The sequence below is a fragment of the Phocoena sinus genome, chromosome 6 (assembly GCF_008692025.1).
Source record: "Phocoena sinus isolate mPhoSin1 chromosome 6, mPhoSin1.pri, whole genome shotgun sequence".
Classification (NCBI taxonomy): Eukaryota; Metazoa; Chordata; class Mammalia; order Artiodactyla; family Phocoenidae; genus Phocoena; species Phocoena sinus.
In genome coordinates, this window is record NC_045768.1 from 80,841,557 (window position 1) to 80,861,779 (window position 20,223).

The window sequence follows — 20,223 nt, forward strand, 5'->3', positions numbered from 1 at the left end:
AGCCACCACAATGGGAAGCCCGCACACCACAACCAAGAGTAGCCCCTGCTCACCGCAACTAGAGAAAGCCCGCACACAGCAACGAAGACCCAACGCAGCCAAAAATAAATAAATAAAATAAATAAATTTTTAAAAATAAAATAAAATTTAAAAATAACAACTGGGGGTTGGGGGTTGAAAGGGAGAACAGTTCATAAAGAAGACTGAGACAATGTGTAGTCACAGAGATAAGAGGAGAACCAAAACAAATTGGTGACACTCAAAAAATATATATATATTCCAGCCCCACTAGGCCCCACAGTCAATTAAAAACTAAATGTTGCAAGAAATTTAAATTAATTCATACAAGCATTTAAACTAGAATTTTAGCTAGAATTTACTTCCCATCTTGTACTTTCTAATAAAATTTTTCTTTCCTTTTTAAAGAAAAAAAGTATAGCAGTAATTCTACACACCCAAAACTCAACTCATCTTTCCTCCCCTCCAACTCTGCCCCCACCACAGCTTCCTCTTCCTCCTCTTTCAGGTCTCCCCATCTCAGGAAGGGCATCTCCAACCTCTTGCTTAGGCCAGAAAGCTGGAAGTCAGCCATGACTCCTTCTCCATCAACTCTGCATACAGTCAATGCAACCTGTAGATTCTATCTCTATACTTATATTTCCCTCCCTCTCCATTTCTACTGTGTAGGCCTTACCAATTCTTTTTTTGTTTTGTTTTGGGGTTTTTTTGTTTCTGTTTTTGTTTTTGTGTTTTTGGCCATGCTGTGCGGCTTGCGGGATCCTAGTTCCCGGACCAGGGATCAAACCTGTGCCCCCTGCAATGGAAGCATGGAGTCCTAACCACTGGACCACCAGGGAAGTCCTGGCCTTACCAATTCTAATCTAATCTCTCATCATAAAAGCTTCCTATGAATCCATCTTCCACAATAGCACCCAAATGGTTGTTCTAAAATGTAAATATGATCAAATCATCTGTAAAACAAGGTTGATATGATTAAAATATGACATTTATAGAGAGTACCTGACAGGCACTCCCCCCAAAAAAGTCAGCTGTTAGATGTTATATCACCCCATCCCTAAAATCTTCCAGGATCTCTCAAGAGCTTTCAAGATAAAATTCAAGCTTCTAGCATAATTCTCAAGCCCTTAAGAAATTGGCTCCTACCATGCCTCCAGTCATCTCCAGCTATCTCCATGGATACTTGTGATCTGGCAAGAGTTATAAAGCACACCACTGAAGTAAAATATAATGGTAAGAAAAGAGACCATTCGTGATAGAAACAAAAAGACAATGTCTAATAACATCTTTAAGAAGAAATGATCAGGACCTGGTTTAAAACAAAAAGCATACAGTAATCAAAACAGTTTGGTATTGGTACAAAAACACAGATATGGATCAATGGAACAGAATAGGGAGCCCAGAAATAAATCCACACACCTACAGTCAACAATTCTTTGTTGAAGAATTAATCTTCAACAAAGGAGGCAAGAATATAAAGTGGGAAAAAGTCCCTTCAGCAAGTGGTGCTGGGAAAGTTGGCCAGCTGCATGCAAACCAATGAAGCTAGAACACACCCTCACACCATGCACAAAAATAAGCTCAAAATGGCTTAAAGACTTAAACATAAGACATGACACCATAAAACTCCTAGAAGAGAGCATAGGTAAAACATCCTCTGACATAAATCTTACAAACGTTTTCTTAGGTCAGTCTCCCAAGGCAATAGAAATAAAAACAAAAATAAACCAATGGGACCTAATCAAACTTACTAGCTTTTGCACAGCAAAGGAAGCCATTAAAAAAAAAAAAAAAGACGACTTACAGAATGGGAGAAACTATTTGTAAATGATGAGACAGACAAGGGCTTAATCTCCAAAATATACAAACAGCTCATACAACTCAACAGCAAAAAAACAACCCAATTGAAAAATGGGCAGAAGACCTTAATAGACATTTCTCCAAAGAAGACATACAGATGGCTCGTAGGCACATGAAAAGATGCTCAACATCAGTCAGAACGGCCATCACTAAAAAATCTACAAATAACAAATGCTGGAGAGGGTGAGGAGAAAAGGGAACACTTTCACACTGTTGGTGGGAATGTAAGTTGGTGCAGCCACTATGGAAAACATTATGGCGGTTCCTTAGAAAACTCAAAATAGAATTACCATATGATCCAGCAATCCCACTCCTGGGCATATACCCAGACAAAATTATAATTTAAAAAGATACATGCACCCCTATGTTCATAGCAGCACTAAAAGAACAAAATTATGCTATTTGCAGCAACATGGACACAACTAGAGATTATCATACCAAATGAAGTAAGTCAGAAAGAGAAAGACAAATAGCATATGATATCACTTATATGTGGAATCTAAAATATGACACAAACTTATCTACAAAACAGAAACAGACTCACAGACATAGAGATCAGACTTGAGGTTGCCAAGAGGAGGGAGGGAGAGTGATGGACGGCGAATTTGGGTTGGTAAATGCAAAATATTACGTGTAGAACAGATAAACAACAAGGTCCTACTGTATAGCACAGGGAACTATATCCAATCTCCTGCAATAAACCGTAATAGAAAAGAAAATTATAAAAAGAATGTCTCTATGTGTATAACTGAGGCACTTTGCTGTACAGCAGCAATTGGCACAGCATTGTAAATCAACTATACTTCAACTTTAAAAAAAGCATAAAATACAATAAAGAAAATGAATATACAGTTATATGTACAATATAACTTGTTTACAGAGAGGAAGATTCAACATTATAAACATGCTAGTTCTTCCCAAACTGACTGATATATAAAAGCACTGTAATGACAATAAAAATCATGTTGGGATTTTGGGTAATCTGCCAGAAACATTCTTAAGCTCATCTGGAAGAAGAAAAATACTAGAAAATGCCAGGGAAATTGTAAAAAGAAGGAGCAATGAGGAGAAAGAGGCCTACCAGACATTAAATTTAATTAAATTTAGTACACAATAAGAGTGGCATCTCACACGAGTTAGGAGTATTAAAATATTTAGACAAACTAGCTCACCATCTGCAGAAAGATAAAGCTCAGTTAATTACAAATAACCCTCAGTCCTTTCACCAAAAGAACTTCTAGGTGGAATAAAGATTTAAATATGAAAAATTAAACGATGAAAGTGCTAGAAGAACACCTGGGAGAATATATTTATAATGTTGGATTGGTGAAGTCTTTTAAACATAGCAAATGAAGGAGAAGTAGGAGGGAAAAAGAAGAGAGGAGAAGAAAAGAAATAAGAAGCCAAAAGAAAAAGTTGAAACTTATCTACATAAAAATTTAAAACTTTATATGGTCCAAATATATACACATATATAGTCAAAAGCTACAAAACACTAGAGAAAATAACTACGACACATTAACACCTACTATCTATCACAGATAAAGGTGCTATTATGTATCATTAAAACAGTGGAGGGACACCACAGAAAAATGGTCAAATGAGAGGGATAGACAGGGTGACAGAAGAAGAGTCAGTAAACATTTAAAAGATGCTAACCACACAATTCAAGAAAGTCAAATTAAAACAATAGATATCACTTTTTAACCTTTAAGGTTAGACAAGACAAAAAAAAAAAAAGACAGAACTCACATTGGCAAGGTCCACTCATACACTGCTGACAGAGGTACAAGCTGATATGGAAAGTTATTTATTCAATTTTAAATTTGCATTCACATTGACACAGCAATTTCAGTTCCAGATGTCTGTCTTACAGAAATACTTTCATGAGTGCCCAAAGCTGTTATTTGAGAATATCTCAGCAACATTGTTCATGAAACAGTGGAAACTACCAAAATGCTCAATAGGGAAATGGTTAAATATAGTGCCTGCATGCTATACACTATAAACTCGTTAAAAATAACAAGCTAGACTATTTATCCTAACATGGTAAGATGACAATAAATTAAGCCAAAAGGGCAAATTGCAAACAGCATGTATAATGTGATCTTATTTCTGCACCAAAAAAGATCACATTCTAAATTACTGCTAATCTTTTCATATTTTACGTAAATAATGCTTCTTAAAAGTGTTAACTTCTATTACTGAAAAACCAGGATATTTAGCAGCACATATTTTCAGCATCACTGACATAAGCTTCTATGAAGGAAAAACCGTCAAACAGAACATACGTAATGATGTTTTGTTTTGTTTTGTTTGCGGTACGCGGGCCTCTCACCGCTGTGGCCTCTCCCATTGTGGAGCACAGGCTCCGGACGCGCAGGCTCAGCGGCCATGGCCCACGGGACCAGCCGCTCCGCGACGTGTGGGATCCTCTCCAACCGGGGCACAAATCCGTGTCCCCTGCATCGGCAGGCGGACTCTCAACCACTGCGCCACCAGGGAAGCCCCGTAATGATGTTTTTTAAGGCAACTAAAAATCACCTAACTTGCTTCGGGAGTGATGAGTTACTAGTTCAAAGCTTGAATTGGGAGGAGGGAATTTTATACATTTTTAAGTTTTTTAAATAAGTACTGCATTCAAATGGATTAAATATTCCAAAATTACAAACGGTATATCGTGAAATTTCTTCCTCCCATCTGCCTCCCCCAAGCAGCTAGCTCTCTCCACGGGCAACCATATTACTAGTTTTGGGGTATCTTTCTGAAATATTCTACACACATACAAGCAAATGAGTACATAGTTTTCTTTTTTAACCAAATTTTATGCCCTTTATTTTATTCTTAATAAAGAATTAACTTGTAATAATCTATACTCGAAAATAATCTGAAATATATATATATATAACTGGAAAAAAGGAATTAAGCTTAAAGAGCTTGCAGATTTTAAAAGTATTTTCAATATATTTCAGTCTTAATGTTTCAGTCTCAAGACGGTATCTTCATGTTTGTATCACACTTTCACCTTTCTAAAACGTGTGGGAATTTCAGTTGGGTTCCTCAGGCAAAAAGAAACACTAAACATGGTAATACTTGAGAAACACTAGCCATGGTAATATTTATTGTGGAAACTCTCCGTTGAAGTGATTTGATATACACCATATTGATGCTTATTTCATATGCTTAACCAATGTTAGACTCACAAACGCACAGTTCACGTTACAATAAAGTAGGGACTTGAGGACTTCAAAGCCTACATAACACATGGACGATATTTATTAGCTGTTTGTTTACTGTTCTCTTTTAATTGTTCATGTTTTCACAACTGTTGGTCTCTCCGCCTGGGATACTCATCTGGATGGTGCAAGGTTCCCCCTACTTGGCACCCCAATACTTTTTTGTCAACATTTATCCTTGACAGCAAGGAAAACGACTTTCGTGATTTTTATATTATCAAGCCCTAGCTCGCTGCCTGGCAGCACTGGAGTTTTAGTGACGGAAGATTAAGAAAACAAAACAAAACCCTTTATACCTGAGGTGATAATTGAGAAGGTAACGTCTAAGATTAGAAACATTAGGTGTGGACTTCCCTAGTGGCACAGTGGTTAAGAATTCACCTGCCAACTCAGGAGACACAGTTTCGAGCCCCGAGTCCAGGAAGACCCCACATGCCACGGATCAACTAAGCCGGTGCACCACAACTACTGAGCCTGCGCTCTAGAGCCCACGAGCCACAACTACTGAAGCCTGCATGCCTAGAGCCCGGGCTCCGCAACAAACCACCGCAGTGAGCAGCCCCTGCTCACCACAAGTAAAGAAAGCCTGCGTGCAGCAATGAAGACCGGACACAGCAAAATTACATAAATAAAATTAAAAAAAAAAAGTTAGGTGTTTCTCAGCCATACCACAAGCACAAACAGGTGAAAAACTGCATTTGGGAAAATGCACAAAGCTACAATTTAAAGAGATAAGGCTGAACTGATAAGTATGGGATGCCTCCAGGGTAAAGTTCAAAATTCTTATTTTAGTAACATACACCAACAGGTGTTTGCCAACTAGCTCTGAAGCCTCACCTTCGGTCACTCCAGCTTTCAGCTCTGGCTATATTCAAGTACCTGCAATTTCCTAAAAACATCATATTCTTTCACACCTTAATCATAGCCTTCCCTTGCACTTTGTCCTTGCTGGGAATACTCTTCTTTCTTCACAACTCAGCTCAACTGCCACTTTCCCAGAGAAGCTTTCCCTGTTTCATCAGATTAACAGGGTTCCCCTACAGTTCTTTGGCTTGCCTGTCTCCCTACTAAAGTCTGAGTGAACCAGGCTTTTTCAGCTTTGCATGTCCATCTTCCTTGGTGCTAGGTCCTCCTGTGTTTGTTTTGTTATTGAATAAGGAAGACAGACCCCATCTTCCATTATGTCCTGAACTCAACATTTGAAAGCCTGAAGGACTCATTCTGCAGACTCTAGATCCAGATTCACAGACTAGTAGGACTTAAACGTTAGGTCAAATAATTAAAACTATTTGCCAGTTAGCCACTCTTGTAACTGTTACTGTGTCCCCCGCTAGCCAAACCCGGTGAACGCCTGGCCAGAGAGACTACTGGCCCACGGTTTGCACCACGGTAATGCAAACGTTTCCCCACTGATCACCGCCTGAGCCCGACGTATGGCAAGGCCCAAAGCAAATAACGTGTGTATACGGGTCTGGACTTGCACTAAGAGCTCTTCTAACTTCGCAGTTTGGCGAACTACGAGGCCTTGGACTGCATGGGTGATTGCTCTGGGGCCCAGGCCCGTCTTGCTCAGCATTTCGCGCTCGGCGGCTTCCCAGAATCTCAAGGCTAAAAAACTAAGCCGGGTAGAGACGCCAAAAGAGGTGAAGGAGGCGCCGACGGGGAAGAGGTGCGGCAAAAGGCTTTGTACTGAGAGGTTCCTCCTGTTCAGCGCACAGGCCCTGCCCGGGCCCAGTTCCCGAGTCTTCCGCGCTCCCGCAAGCGGCGGCGGCCCCACAGATTTGGGAATCCCTTGCCGACCCAAAATCGCAGTGCTCTTAGGTAATCCCAGTTCCCGCTCGAGACTTTTGCACTCTCGCACTCGCTGGGTGGAGGAAAGGGCTCCAGAAAGTTCCACAAACGCCAGACCCAGGATTGCGCACAGCCCCTCCCAGCCCGAGCGCCCCCGCGCCGTTGCCCAGGCAACCGCGGGCGGTGACAGCAGCGGGAAGGGCGGGACTTCCGGCGGGTGACGAGCCTGCGCTCGGCTACAAAAGACAACGGCTGCGGCGCTCCAGGCGGAACTTTCCAGAACGCTCGGTGAAAAGGCGGAGGAGCGGCGGCTGCCCGAGCTGCGCACGGCAACGCGCTCCTTCCCGCTCCCCCACACCGGCATCGGCCCTCTCACCGGTGAGCTTCAACCTTCGGGCTTCACCTCGTCCCAAGGCCGGCATTGTTGGCTGCGCCGGGAAGCCGGATGGAGCCGCGGTCGTGAGGCGGTTGGCTCCGCGTGGGCGGGAGGGTTGTCGATTCCTGTACCCACGATTCTCCTTCTGGAGGGCTGGTGGGGGTACCCCGGCAACCCTCGCCGGCGCGCAGCGAGTGGGCCCGAGACCCTTCCTGGAGCTTTCTCCATGCCCTATCTATCTAGCCAGGGTTCTCCGAGGACCTGCCGCCTCAGTCTTTCCCTCCGCCCGCGCTCGCTGGCGGGCGGGCTGGGGGGGTGGGGGTGGGGGCGACCCTTCGCGCACGCGCAGAAGGAGCTAGGGGGGCGAGGGGCTGCGGCGTTCGCTTCTCGGGCCTCTCCTCCTTCGCTTTGTTGGGTGCTGGGCTTCTCCCACCCCTTTCATCCTGGGTGGGAGGGGAAAGGAAGGAACCCCTAACGGTCGGCATTGAGTGCAGGGCAAAACCTAATAGCGTGTAAACTACGCTGGCTTGTGGGGGCGAAAGAGGTTCGTTTGTCGAAGCAGAGGAGCTGTACGTCCTGTGACTGAGAAACAGCCTCAGGATTGAGGGGGAGGGGAGCTTGCTTTCTGGAGCTGGTGTTCTTAGTTTCTTTCATAAAACACTGCCTCCCCGCTTTGTGCCCAGATGTTTTTTCTAGAAAGTGTATGATTTATCAGATTTACTAAGAATAATGGTAGTGGATTGAACCTCTTAGTGCTCCTCTTTTTTACTGCCCTCTGTCGCTGGTTGGGAAGGGAAACAGGAAAAATCCAGACAATAGTCGCGTTATTATGGGAGTTTTCAGGTGGGAGAGTGGGAACCAGCTGCTATAGGAGGCTTTTGAATTATCCCCTGATAATTATTAACTTATATTTAGTCTTAGAATTGATGGCTAAATTACCAAAGGAATTGTTACCTTCTCTGTGAAATTTAGGGAAGGTGGTGTTCTTACAATCAGGTTTCTCAGAACAGATTCCTATGCCTAAATTTTATTAATTAAAACTACCAGTTGAAAGTCGGCTAAAATTGAACTTTCTTATTTTAGACTGTAGGAAATGGTGAAAGAAACCACTTATTATGATGTTTTGGGGGTCAAACCCAATGCCACCCAAGAAGAATTGAAAAAGGCTTACAGGAAACTGGCCTTGAAGTACCACCCTGATAAGAATCCAAATGAAGGAGAGAAGGCAAGTAGTACACTCATAACATAGCTGAATAGTTCTTGCCCGGTGTACGGTATTTCCATTACAACATGAAATTGAGTATGTCTAATGTAGTGGCTGTGCTTTGTAACAGTTGAGTTTTTTGAGTGAAATTTATCCCCCCTTTTCTGAAACAGTTTAAACAGATTTCTCAAGCTTATGAAGTGCTCTCTGATGCAAAGAAAAGGGAATTATATGACAAAGGAGGAGAGCAGGCAATTAAAGAAGGTGGAGCAGGTGGCGGTTTTGGCTCCCCCATGGACATCTTCGATATGTTTTTTGGAGGAGGAGGCAGGATGCAGAGAGAAAGGAGAGGTAAGAATGACAGTTCACACGTGGCAAATTAAAATAAGCCGTTGGTCAAAGTAAATTCTTGAGAATTCACCTACTAAATGCTTGTTTACTTGTTAGCATAATGTTGTAAACTGATTTATGGTAAGAGTTTAAGAATGAGATTTGATGAGACTAAAAATAGCTAAGCCAATCGAGTGCTAACAAGTGAGTGCTTCTAAAGCTCTTGGGGTACATAGGATTTCTGTGATGTTATCAAGCATTAAAGGAATGAAGTATAGGAGCATAATTTTCAAAACCCTTTTCACAGGTTTTATTTTATTCTCAATCTGCACACCCCCACCCCTCAGCCTCAATGGGAGGTACAGTGGCCTTAAACAGGCAAAAGTGAATTACAGTTCAGAATGGTAAATTTTTGTCAAGGTCATATATTGCTACGCATCAGAGTCTTGATTGGAACACAGGTTCATTGCCTCCAAATAGCATGCTATCTGTTTAATCTTGTTTCAGTTTTATTATATGAAAATATGTGCCCTTAACATTTAATAGAAATATGGTTTTCTGGACTGTGGAAATACTGCTCATAGAAGTACAGTGTTCTGATCAGAGTTTATCTTACTTTGTTCCCAGTATAGTTAATATAAACAAGGACTAATGGGTAGAGCCCATTCTAGAAGGAATGGGCAAACCACTAAATTTTCTCTGAGCTTTTTTGGATTCAGAAGGACTGGAAATTGTTTATTCAGATTTTCTTAAAAGGAGAGGGGGGTGTATTTTATTTATTTTTAAGAAATTTACCTTAAAACAATTTTCAGTCAAGGTCAGTTGATTGGCAAACTCTACTGTGTGGCTTAGATCAATGTAAGGTCATTTTTTTAGTGTGATATTGGAAAATATTTGCTTAAATTTTAGAAGCTTTATTTCTTCCCTATACTGTAAACTCTATAAGGCTAAAGTAAGAAGGGCAGTTTTCAGCGTTCCAGAACCAATTACATGGAACAGTATTAGTGATGCAGAACAGAAAAGTGGATCTAGGAACAGGTTATAGTTGAGGGCACGTCATGCTTGATTGGTAACTAAAAATGTTCATTGGACATGTTCTGCAGATAGGAAGTTCAAGAGCTTCTTTCACTTAAGCGTAAGGCAGTATTTCATGGTAGATAAAGTCCTGGGAGAATCACTAGCTAGGAACTTATTACCTATCGGCAGGTGACTACATTTCTGTAACCTCTGTTCTTAGATGATCTCCACCTTCCACTTCCCATTCCTAGCTAGATGAGATAGGTCACTCTTTTGTAGCCACTGGCCACATCAAATTTAGATTACTGCAAAGAAAAAAAAAATTTAGTTACTTAGTCTGCAGTAGCCATAATTATATGCTCGATAGCCATGTGTGACTGCTGGCTGTTGGGTTGGCTAGCATAAGGTACAAAACATCTCCATCACTGCAGAAAGTTCTGTTGGACAGCACTATGGTAAAGGATGAGAAATCTAGCCTTTTTTGGGGGGGAGGCTGTGTTGGATCTTTGTTGCTGTGCGTGCAGGCTTTCTCTAGTTGCAGTGAGCGAGGGCTACTCATCGTTGTGGTGTGCGGCCTTCTCATTGTGGTGGCTTCTCTTGTTGTGGTGTGCTGGCTCAGTAGTTGTGGCTCACGGGCTCTAGAGCGCAGGCTCAGTAGTTGTGGCCCATGGGCTTAGTCATTCCACGGCACGTGGGATCTTCCTGGACCAGGGCTCGAACCTGTGCCCGCTGCATTGGTGGACGGATTCTTAACCACTGTGTCACCAGGGAAGCCCGAGAAATCTAGCCTTTAAAGAGTTAGTGCTGAATAAATATGTCAGGTTCCCTGGGCAAACTTGATTAGTTTTTGGAATTTAATGTGCTGAAGAATTTTTGGATGATGTAATTGCTCATGTTACTCAATATAATAAGTGAACGATTCAAAGAATATATTAGGACAGAAAAGCAGTTTGGGTTAATTTACTGTGAAATGTGTCTATTTAAATAACATGAGTTTTCTCAAGTGATTTTTGCAGTTAACATTTTTGATTGCCGTAAAATGTAGGATGGCCGTAACTACGTCCTTATACAAATTGCTTAAATCTCACTGGATGTTTCTTATTTGAAATTACACCACAGAGGATTATGTGTGTACCCTTGTAGGGCTCATCTTTCATTATCCTTTACCGTTTTTATAGTGTAGAACACAAGATTCAGCATCTTAGATTTTTAATGTGCAATGTTTTGTTCTAGGTAAAAATGTCGTGCATCAACTCACAGTAACCTTAGAAGATTTATATAATGGTGCAACAAGAAAACTAGCTCTGCAAAAGAACGTGATTTGTGACAAATGTGAAGGTATGTCTTAACATTCATAATATAATTGAAAATGGAACTGAAGCCGTTCTGGATATATAAAACTGACATATTGCACTACCTAATTCTGAAGAGTGCAAGTACGAAAACCACCTGAATCCACCTCCTAGAGAAATATTAGCAAATTATCAGCACTTTTATGTATTTATTTTGAATGCAGGTGGGACTGATCTAATTCGGTGTCTGTTTTTCTCAGTACTGTTCGGAGATGAGTCTTTTCTATCCCCTCTAGAACTTCAGAGGCATTTCAGTGGCTTCATAATCTGTAATATGATTTGACAGTCTCCTCTTTCGGGGTATCAGCAGCTGTCAAATTATTGGTTATGAACCTCTAAGGTGTTTTTCTAATAAATACAAGTTATTTGTTGGAAATATGGTATTTTCTAAAGAGAATAAACTCTAAAATGTTCTCATCTCACAGTTAAAGTAGCCTTTTAAGAATTGTGCTTTGGGGGCTTCCCTGGTGGCTAAGAATCCACCTGCCGATGCAGGGGACACGGGTTTGAGCCCTGGTCCGGGAAGATCCCACATGCCATGGAGCAACTAAGCCCATGCGCCACAACTACTGAGCCCACAAGCCGCAACTACTGAAGCCCGCACGCCTAGAGCCTGTGCTCCGCAACAAGAGAAGCCACTGCAATGAGGAGCCCGCACACCGCAACAAAGACCCAACTCAGCCATGAATGAATGAATGAGTGAATGAATGAATTGTGCTTTGGGAGCACATGTTTAAAATCCAGAATTCTGAAATGACTCCTTGGGAAAATAGCAGTCAATATGTTTATAGATAAGCTGATTGTGGCGATATTTTATCAAATAAAAAGGCTGAATTGTAGTCTTATGCGGCATTCCATCAGACCTTGAAAATATTAATGAAGTGGAGTGTTTAGGAACTGTCTCATTAAAACATTCGTCACCATGTCCAGTACTAAATTCAAACATAGTTTCTTTTTGAACTATTTAGGCCGAGGTGGTAAGAAAGGAGCAGTAGAGTGCTGTCCCAATTGCCGAGGTACTGGAATGCAAATAAGAATTCATCAGATAGGACCTGGAATGGTTCAGCAAATTCAGTCTGTCTGCATGGAGTGCCAGGGCCATGGGGAGCGGATCAGTCCTAAAGATAGATGTAAAAGCTGCAATGGAAGGAAGATAGTTCGAGAGAAGAAAATTCTAGAAGTTCATATTGACAAAGGTGAGTTCTGAGCCACTTTCTATTTTCAGTTCTTGAGTGCTATTGCAAATTATATTAACGTTACATTTTATAGTTGTTTAAAACTACTGTTGGAGTAAGGAATAGGTATATTTTGATTAATTAACTTATTTGTAAGAACTTAGACTATGAATGTTACTTTCTAATAGTTTTTACAGATTATGTAAACATACGTCAGTTTCTGCCTCTTGGGTTATAACTTAAAATTTCCTTTAAATATTATTAGGATTTACTTTATTTTGCCAGTTCCTTAATTTTTTCAGTTTATTTAAAAATGCTTTAAAATGTATTACAGCAGTACAAACTCATTGTAGAAATTTTAGAAATGTGTATAGCCCCAGAATAAATGGTGCTGCTTACTCTGAAATAATCAGCATGGTTGGCTTTTTCAGACTTTGCTATTTTAAAATGAAACTGTAATTAGAAAATATACATCTACATTAACTTAAGCTCCTGAAATAGTATTCACCCATGTGAATCATGGTACCTCCCCTCCCTCCATTTTTTCCCCTTAATTGGTCCCTGTTGAGTAGGGTTTGAATTTCTCTCTGGTAAGATTCCCCCCTTGTTACCAACAGTATGTACTCAGGAGGGCATTAGTAGTAAGTGAAGCCATTTATGAATGCTGTACTTGCCCGTTTTTTTGGCCACACTGCAGCCTATGGGATCTTAGTTCCCCAACCAGGGATTGAACCCCTGCCCCATGCAGTGGAAGCGTGGGGTTTTAACCACTGGACCTCCAGGGAAGTCCCTGCCCATACTCTTAACATTAATGGAACAACCAGCAAAACTTAGCTGAGTTTAATTGCTTCACTAGTGTAGTGAGATAGTTACTTTGCCTTGTGAATGATTAAAGACAGATTGTTGGGCTTCCCTGGTGGCACAGTGATTAAAAATCAGCCTGCCAATGCAGGGGGCACAGGTTTGAGCCCTGGTCCTGGAAGATTCCACATGCCACGGAGCAGCTAAGCTCGTGCGCCACGACTACTGAGACTGTGCTCTACAGCCTTCAAGCCACAACTACTGAAGCCCAATTGCCTTGAACCCGTGCTCCACAACAAGAGAAGCCACGCAATGAGAGGCCCGTGCGCCACAACTAGAGAAAGCCCACGCACAGCAACAAAGACCCAATGCGGCCAAAAATAAATACATTTTTAAAAAATGTTTACTTTTGTCAATGTGTAATACTGATATTTTGGTTTAAGTCCTTCTCTTTTTAGAGGTATATATTGAAGTATTTGGGTTAATTGGTATGTCTGGATTTTAATTGAAATATATGCAGGGAATGTGGGTGGAGGTGTGTAATACATGAAATAGTAGTCATGACCTGGTAATTACTGGATCTATATTGATGGATATATAGGGACTTCTTGTACTGTTGGCTACTTTATGTAAGTTTAATACTTTCCGTAATAGAAAGTGAAACAAAGTTGCTCTTGTTGGGTGACCTCAGTGATCATTGATTCAGGAAATCTGGCACTACTGCTGTAGAGAAATCATCTGCAAACACACGAGTTCTGTTTAAAGAGGTGTTAGTTGGTTTAAGTAAGCCCTTACTGAACTAAGGTGTATGGGCCAGAGGGAAGAAATCTCAGTAAAAGTGTTGGCCTTTAAGAAGCGTTTGCCTGTTGGATGGACTTCCCTGGTGGCGCAGTGGTTAAGAATCCGCCTGCCAATGCAGGGGACACAGGTTTAAGCCCTGGTCCAGGAAGATACCACCTGCTGCGGAGTAACTAGGCCCATACACCACAACTGCTGAGCCTGCACTCTAGAGCCCACGAGCCACAACTACTGAGCCTGCATGCTGCAACTACTGAAGCCTGTGACCCTAGAGCCCGTGCTTCGCAACAAGAGAAGCCTGCGCACCGCAACAAAGAGTGGCCCCTGCTTGCCACAACTAGAGAAAGCCTGCACAGCAACAAAGGCCCAAAGCAGCCAAAAATAATAATTTTTTTTAAAGCATTTGCCTGTTGGAAAAACTTCTTTATTTTTGACACTGATAACCACATGGTCTGAAAGTACTCAACTATAATTATCCTCTTTAAAAAAAAAAAAAGACTAAAATCATTCAATATAAATATTACATATTTTTTAAATTTTTAGATTTTATATTACTGCTAATACAATAGAAGGAAGAAAATCTGACTTAAGCTTCTGTTAGACTTAATAGAAATGATTTGACTTAAGTTTTTTTAAAGTGATGAAATAGTTAAAAACATTTATGGTTATAATGTTTGCCAGTCACTGATTTGGTGCCAGCATAGACCTTTTTCTTTAGTCCCCCACAAGAGCCCTGGTGGAGGACATAGGTCTCTGTGGGAAAGTTGATGCTTAGGAAGGTTATGCAATTTGCTTCCCTAGGGTAATCTGGCCTAGTAGTAAATAGCAGCTCTGAGATTCGAAGCCTGACTTGTTTGCCTCTAGAATCTGTGTTCTCCACTATGATAGCTTTCTTCAGTAAGAAATTGGACTGATCTAATAAGCATGTGGGCGTTTTTGGTAAATTCTGTAAAACTTTAGCATCCGCAAAGACTTGAACATTTTTTTCATGCACAAACATGCATTTGTGTTTCAGTAGAGATTCTGACCTTACTTAGATGTTAAGAGTATAAAATTAGCCTTTTGTTTTTAGGCATGAAAGATGGCCAGAAGATAACATTCCATGGTGAAGGAGACCAAGAACCAGGACTGGAGCCAGGAGATATTATCATCGTTTTAGATCAGAAGGACCATGCTGTTTTTACTCGGTAAAAATTTTTATCAAATACTCAAACCGACATCTTGCATATTTGGGGTTTTTTTTTCCCCTCAAATATAAGTGAGCTTTTTCATTACTTGTAGAATACATTTCCTAGAAATAACCTAGAAAAGTATAGCAGAAAAGTTAGACTATATATGTCTTTTATAAATGATTGTTAATCGTTGTTTCAATCTTAGAAGAAGCTAAAGACAAAAATCATTGGTTTTTTTGGTCTAAATGTAGGTAAATTGTTGCCTAATTTGGATTTTTAAGGATATACTTCAGTTAGGAGATGTGTTGTATAAGTATAAATAGATAGAGTAGGGGAAACATCCCTAGACAAAACTTTGCCCCCAGTTTTTTTTTATAAGCAGTTGGTTTTGAAATAAGTACCCTAAAGCTTTCACCAGTTTCTTCAATCCTGAGTTCATGGTAAGTTGGGTTGCTTTTAATTTTAAATAAAAGTCTAGAATCATCTGTGTAAGAAGCTGTAATATATTAATTCACGTCTATTAGGAAATCTTGTGTTTATGATAAATTTATAGTGACGCACAAGAAAGTTAACAGTGTTAAATAATGTATCAATGGGTAATTTTAAAACATTAGACTGGAGTATGGTTCCAGTAAGTCTGTTGGGAATGACATCTCAAGGAACAGGTTTTAGATTAATAGTGTCTCAAGAATAATGGGAAATGCTATCGAGCTCAGAATTTTGATGCTATCATTTGAGGTGAATCCTCAACAAGAGTATTTCTGGAGAGTATTCTGCCTGATGAAAAGATGTCATTAATATGAATTGGAAAAGAAAGTAAGAATGAGGAGGAAGAAGTGGGTTGTTATTAAACATAAAAATAGTGTTCATACTGTGCCAGGCACTATATTACTTAATTCATGTACATCAATAAATTACTTCCCCTTGAAATTGGCCATATGCCTTTTATTTAATTTCATAGACCCTAACTTATCCAGGACCCAGCCTGAGGTTTGTTCCACTGCCTAGAGTGTGTGGAGGGATTCTGAAGCCTTGTCCAGGAAACTGTGCTGGCAGTTTCCATATGTTTGCTCTACCCAGTTCTCAGCTCTTAAGAATGGGGAAGAGGCCTTCCTCACCTTCTGAGATGGCCCACACTCTGGAGTGTGTTTCTCTAAATAAATCCACTTCGTACCTATCAAAGGAAACAAACAAAAAAGAATGGGGAAGAAAGGGCATCTTTTAAAAGATACCATTTGTTTTTAAGAGAACAGAATTGCCTATTTTGGTAGTTGTAATCATTGCTGGTTTGAAGATCTAAGTATATGCCGTACTTACATTGTACAGACGAGGAGAAGACCTTTTCATGTGTATGGACATACAGCTGGTTGAGGCATTGTGTGGCTTCCAAAAGCCAATATCTACTCTTGACAACCGAACCATAGTCATCACTTCTCATCCAGGTACAGTAACTAGATAAGCGTCTGTTTCTATTCTAGTGTTTTCATTGTCTGCTCGTAGCTAGTATAGCCACGGAGGAAAGTGGCATTTAAGTTGCTCGGTACATGTCTGTCCTTCAGCTGAGCTGAAATCATGCGTTCTTGGCTCTCTTGTAAGCCCCTAGAAAACCTATAAATGAAAGGTATCAGCATCATTTCATATAAATTTACCTCTATCAGTGAGCTAGGACATTGCTCTGTTCTTTATTTTCGCTGCCTCGTAAAAGTGTGACTGTATTTAAGGAATTTGGCTTCAATGTTTTTAGGTCAGATTGTCAAGCATGGAGATATCAAGTGTGTGCTAAATGAAGGCATGCCAATTTATCGTAGACCATATGAAAAGGGTCGCCTAATCATTGAATTTAAGGTAAGCTATACAGTACTGTAGAAATGTTTGAGAATGATTAGTTTATTAAAATCCAGTAGCAGTTAAGTTTCTGAATGGCCAGAAACCAAGTTTATATTCTCCCTTGTCTAGATCTAATGTTACTCTTGTTATGTTGAACATTTTTTGTTAACAAGTTGGTATTGGTTTGTTTGCATCATTATCGGCTATTTAAAGATGGGGGGTGGTGGCAGGTGGGTAATTTACTAATGAAAGGCTATAACTGGAATCTTAAAGTTCAACAGAAGCATGTTAGCTGGTGTGGATTTTTGGCAAAATACTGCAATGCTCTGGTTCTTAAAGTAACCCAACCATTTCCCTCAATCTAAATTTGAGTGGCCTCAGACCCACAAATTTAACATTTATTAAAAACATCTTTGGGTGGGACTGTCTTTGAGTAACAATAGCTTTGTTTAAATTATCCATTAGAAGGAATGAGAATGTGTTTTAGGATGGGTTCTCCTATTAAAATGTATTTGCGGAATAGAAGTGATCATTACAGTGTAGTTTTATTAGGATCTTTTTTTTAAGACCTTACCTTGAACTCTAGTTCAGAATAGTAGATGATATATGCCTTCTTAGAACATGTGTTCTAACCTGGGATTGGCAGATTTACCAAAAGATTGTGTGGTTTCATGTTTTTTTTTTCCTGGGGAAAATGGGTCAGTGGTATTTGTCTAAGGAGCTAAGGATGAAGTGTCATTTAAACTTAAAGTAGAAATTTCTTATTATAGGTAAACTTTCCTGAGAATGGCTTTCTCTCCCCGGATAAACTCTCTTTGCTGGAAAAACTCCTACCTGAGAGGAAGGAAGTAGAAGAGACTGATGAAATGGACCAGGTAGAACTAGTGGACTTTGATCCAAATCAGGAAAGACGGCGCCATTACAATGGAGAAGCATATGAGGATGATGAACATCATCCTCGGGGTGGTGTTCAGTGTCAGACCTCCTAATGAGGCCAGTGAATAACACTCACTGCTGGCATTTTATTTGCAGTAGTGATTGAGTGAAGGACTATAATCATAACATGCTCACTACTTGCTATTGTTTGTTTTAATATTCAATTATAGTAGTGTTTTAAAAGTTAAATGAAGAATAAACTCGAATATAAAAGCTCTGACTTTGCCCTGTATGTATGATGACTTCAGTGTGCAAGATAAGTTTAATACTTGTAAAAACTACTTAAAAAAATTTCCCCTAGCAGTTGTTAGGCCATACTTTGTAATTGATTTCAGCTATGTACATGGATTAGCTTAGACTGAAATGCCAGGTATATGTATTGGCTTCAGTGTATGACCCTTAATTGTTAAGCTATGAAGTTAAAATTGTATTTAACTGGCAGTCAGACGAAGAATTTGTAGAGAAGTGTTGGTCTGTATAGTTGTATTAAGTGGGATTCATTGTGATGCCTCTGCATTTATTCTATTGCCTCAACTGTTACTTGAAGATGGCATGCTATATAATTTAGCCTGTGGTATCAGTGATAGAAATGACACCTTTCTAAAGAAGGGGTTTATCATATAACATGCTGCTTCTTGAGGGCTTGCGCTTGTAGGATTGCATTCCCTTCTGCTGTGCCATCTTTTTTTAATATATCTAGCTATTGGTCCTGGTTACTTTTTTTTTTTTCTTCCTTCTCTTTGGACCACAGTAAGCCATAGTTTAGAGTAGTCACTTCTGGAGCAGGGTAACTTAGAAGTTAGAGTGATGAGAAGTACTTTGCATGTATGAGTTAGGAAGGTGTTTTGCAGGTATGTTACAGGCTTACTTTAAACCATTTAACTTATGCTCCAAAGTAACTGTAATTTAATGTTAGTAGAATAGCAGATTATGAATAGCTTTAATTGTATGTTTAAAGTCATATGTTCACAAGCTTAAATCTGGATATCAGAATTTAAGCAATTATTGAAATGTATGAATGTCTCCTTAATATACTGATTCAAAAGCATGTCCAATGTGTCACCACAGGCTTTTTTTTCCCAGGTTGAAGTATTGGCTTTTCACTAATTAAGATACATAATTTTTCATTTAACTAAAGTGAGTAATACAAAAAATACTATTTAACCATAGTTAAATGTTTAATATTAAACAAGGGGGGGACTGAAAGTTGAGGGGTGAGTAATGAGCAAAAGAAGGGGGCTTTAAAATCTTTGCAAACGCTGAAGTGAGAATGTGAGAGCTTACTGTTTAATTCTGCTCAGATTCTGTATCATTGTAATCAGGAGGCTTAAAACATTTCTAACCTGGAAGTAACCCACAGCTTAAGTTCCCCTCAGAACACTTGAGTTAAAAAGAGACTGAAACTTGGTGTAAAGTGCATCATTTCCCAAACCTTCAGGTTTCTTGTCATAGTGACAGTTTTAATTGATAGCCTCTCCACATCATTCTTGGGTTCTTTTTAAATTTGTGGCCAGACAGCTACCGTCACATTTGGATAGTGAAGCAGGTGTCCAGGAAAGGAAAACAAATCAAAATACTAAACATAATGGTTCAACAAATTTTAGTTTTCACTGGATTTATATTGGGAGTCTAAATTCTACAATAAACTTATATTGTAACACACTTAAGAATACTTTCAGACATTTTAAAAATTACAAAAATCCTTACATGAGGTTTTCAATATTATTAGTCATGAGGAAAATAAAATGAAAATCACAGTGAGATACAAAACTTCACACCTAGTAGTCCAAAATCTAATCCCAAATGGAAATGAGAATATGGAGAAACTAGAACCCTGTACCTTGTTGGTGAAAATGTTAAAACGGTGCAGTTTCTGTAAGAGGCTCCTCAAAAAGCCAAACGTGGAATTCACCATATGACCCAGTAGTTCCATTCCTTGACTCAGGAACATTGTGTGCCAATGTTTATGGTATCATTATTCACAATACCAGAAGAGGAAACAAGCCATGTGTCTTAACAGATGGATAAACAAAATGTGTTATATGTACGTATGACAGAAAAGGACTTCATTTATATGAAATATTTAGGCAAATTCATAGAGGCACAGATTACCGAGGGCTGGGAGGAAGAGGAACGGTAAGTTAGTGCGTGCTTAATTGTTTCTGTTTGGGGTGATGAAAGTTTTGAAAGTGATGGTTGCACAAGAGTTAATATAATTAATGCTACTTACTGAATTGTATACTTAAATGGTTGAGAGTAAGCTTTACTTTTGTTTCACCACAGTAAAAAAAAAAAAAATCCTTAAGATAGAAGATGAAAATAGTTACAAC

General features: G+C 39.7%; 2 protein-coding genes across 3 annotated transcripts in view; one reads left to right on the forward strand and one right to left on the reverse strand.

The window, feature by feature from the left end:
- The window catches only part of APTX (aprataxin), an 82,933-nt gene extending 75,599 nt beyond the window's left edge, over positions 1–7,334 (reverse strand). The window contains exon 1 of one of the 2 annotated variants that reach the window (XM_032634443.1): positions 7,282–7,334. The gene's annotated coding sequence lies outside the window, so the exon portion shown is untranslated. Of the gene's footprint in view, positions 1–5,951; positions 6,038–7,281 lie in introns of those variants that run through there. The other variant, XM_032634442.1, reaches the window with a different exon arrangement.
- DNAJA1 (DnaJ heat shock protein family (Hsp40) member A1) lies at positions 7,141–18,943 on the forward strand. The gene is made up of 9 exons (XM_032634434.1): positions 7,141–7,283; positions 8,365–8,506; positions 8,659–8,836; positions 11,066–11,170; positions 12,153–12,380; positions 15,031–15,145; positions 16,457–16,572; positions 16,875–16,975; positions 17,728–18,943. The coding sequence occupies exons 2-9, from the start codon at positions 8,375–8,377 to the stop codon at positions 17,944–17,946; spliced, it is 1,194 nt and encodes a 397-aa protein (XP_032490325.1). The 5' UTR covers positions 7,141–7,283; positions 8,365–8,374; the 3' UTR covers positions 17,947–18,943.
- Positions 18,944–20,223: the final 1,280 nt, after the last annotated feature.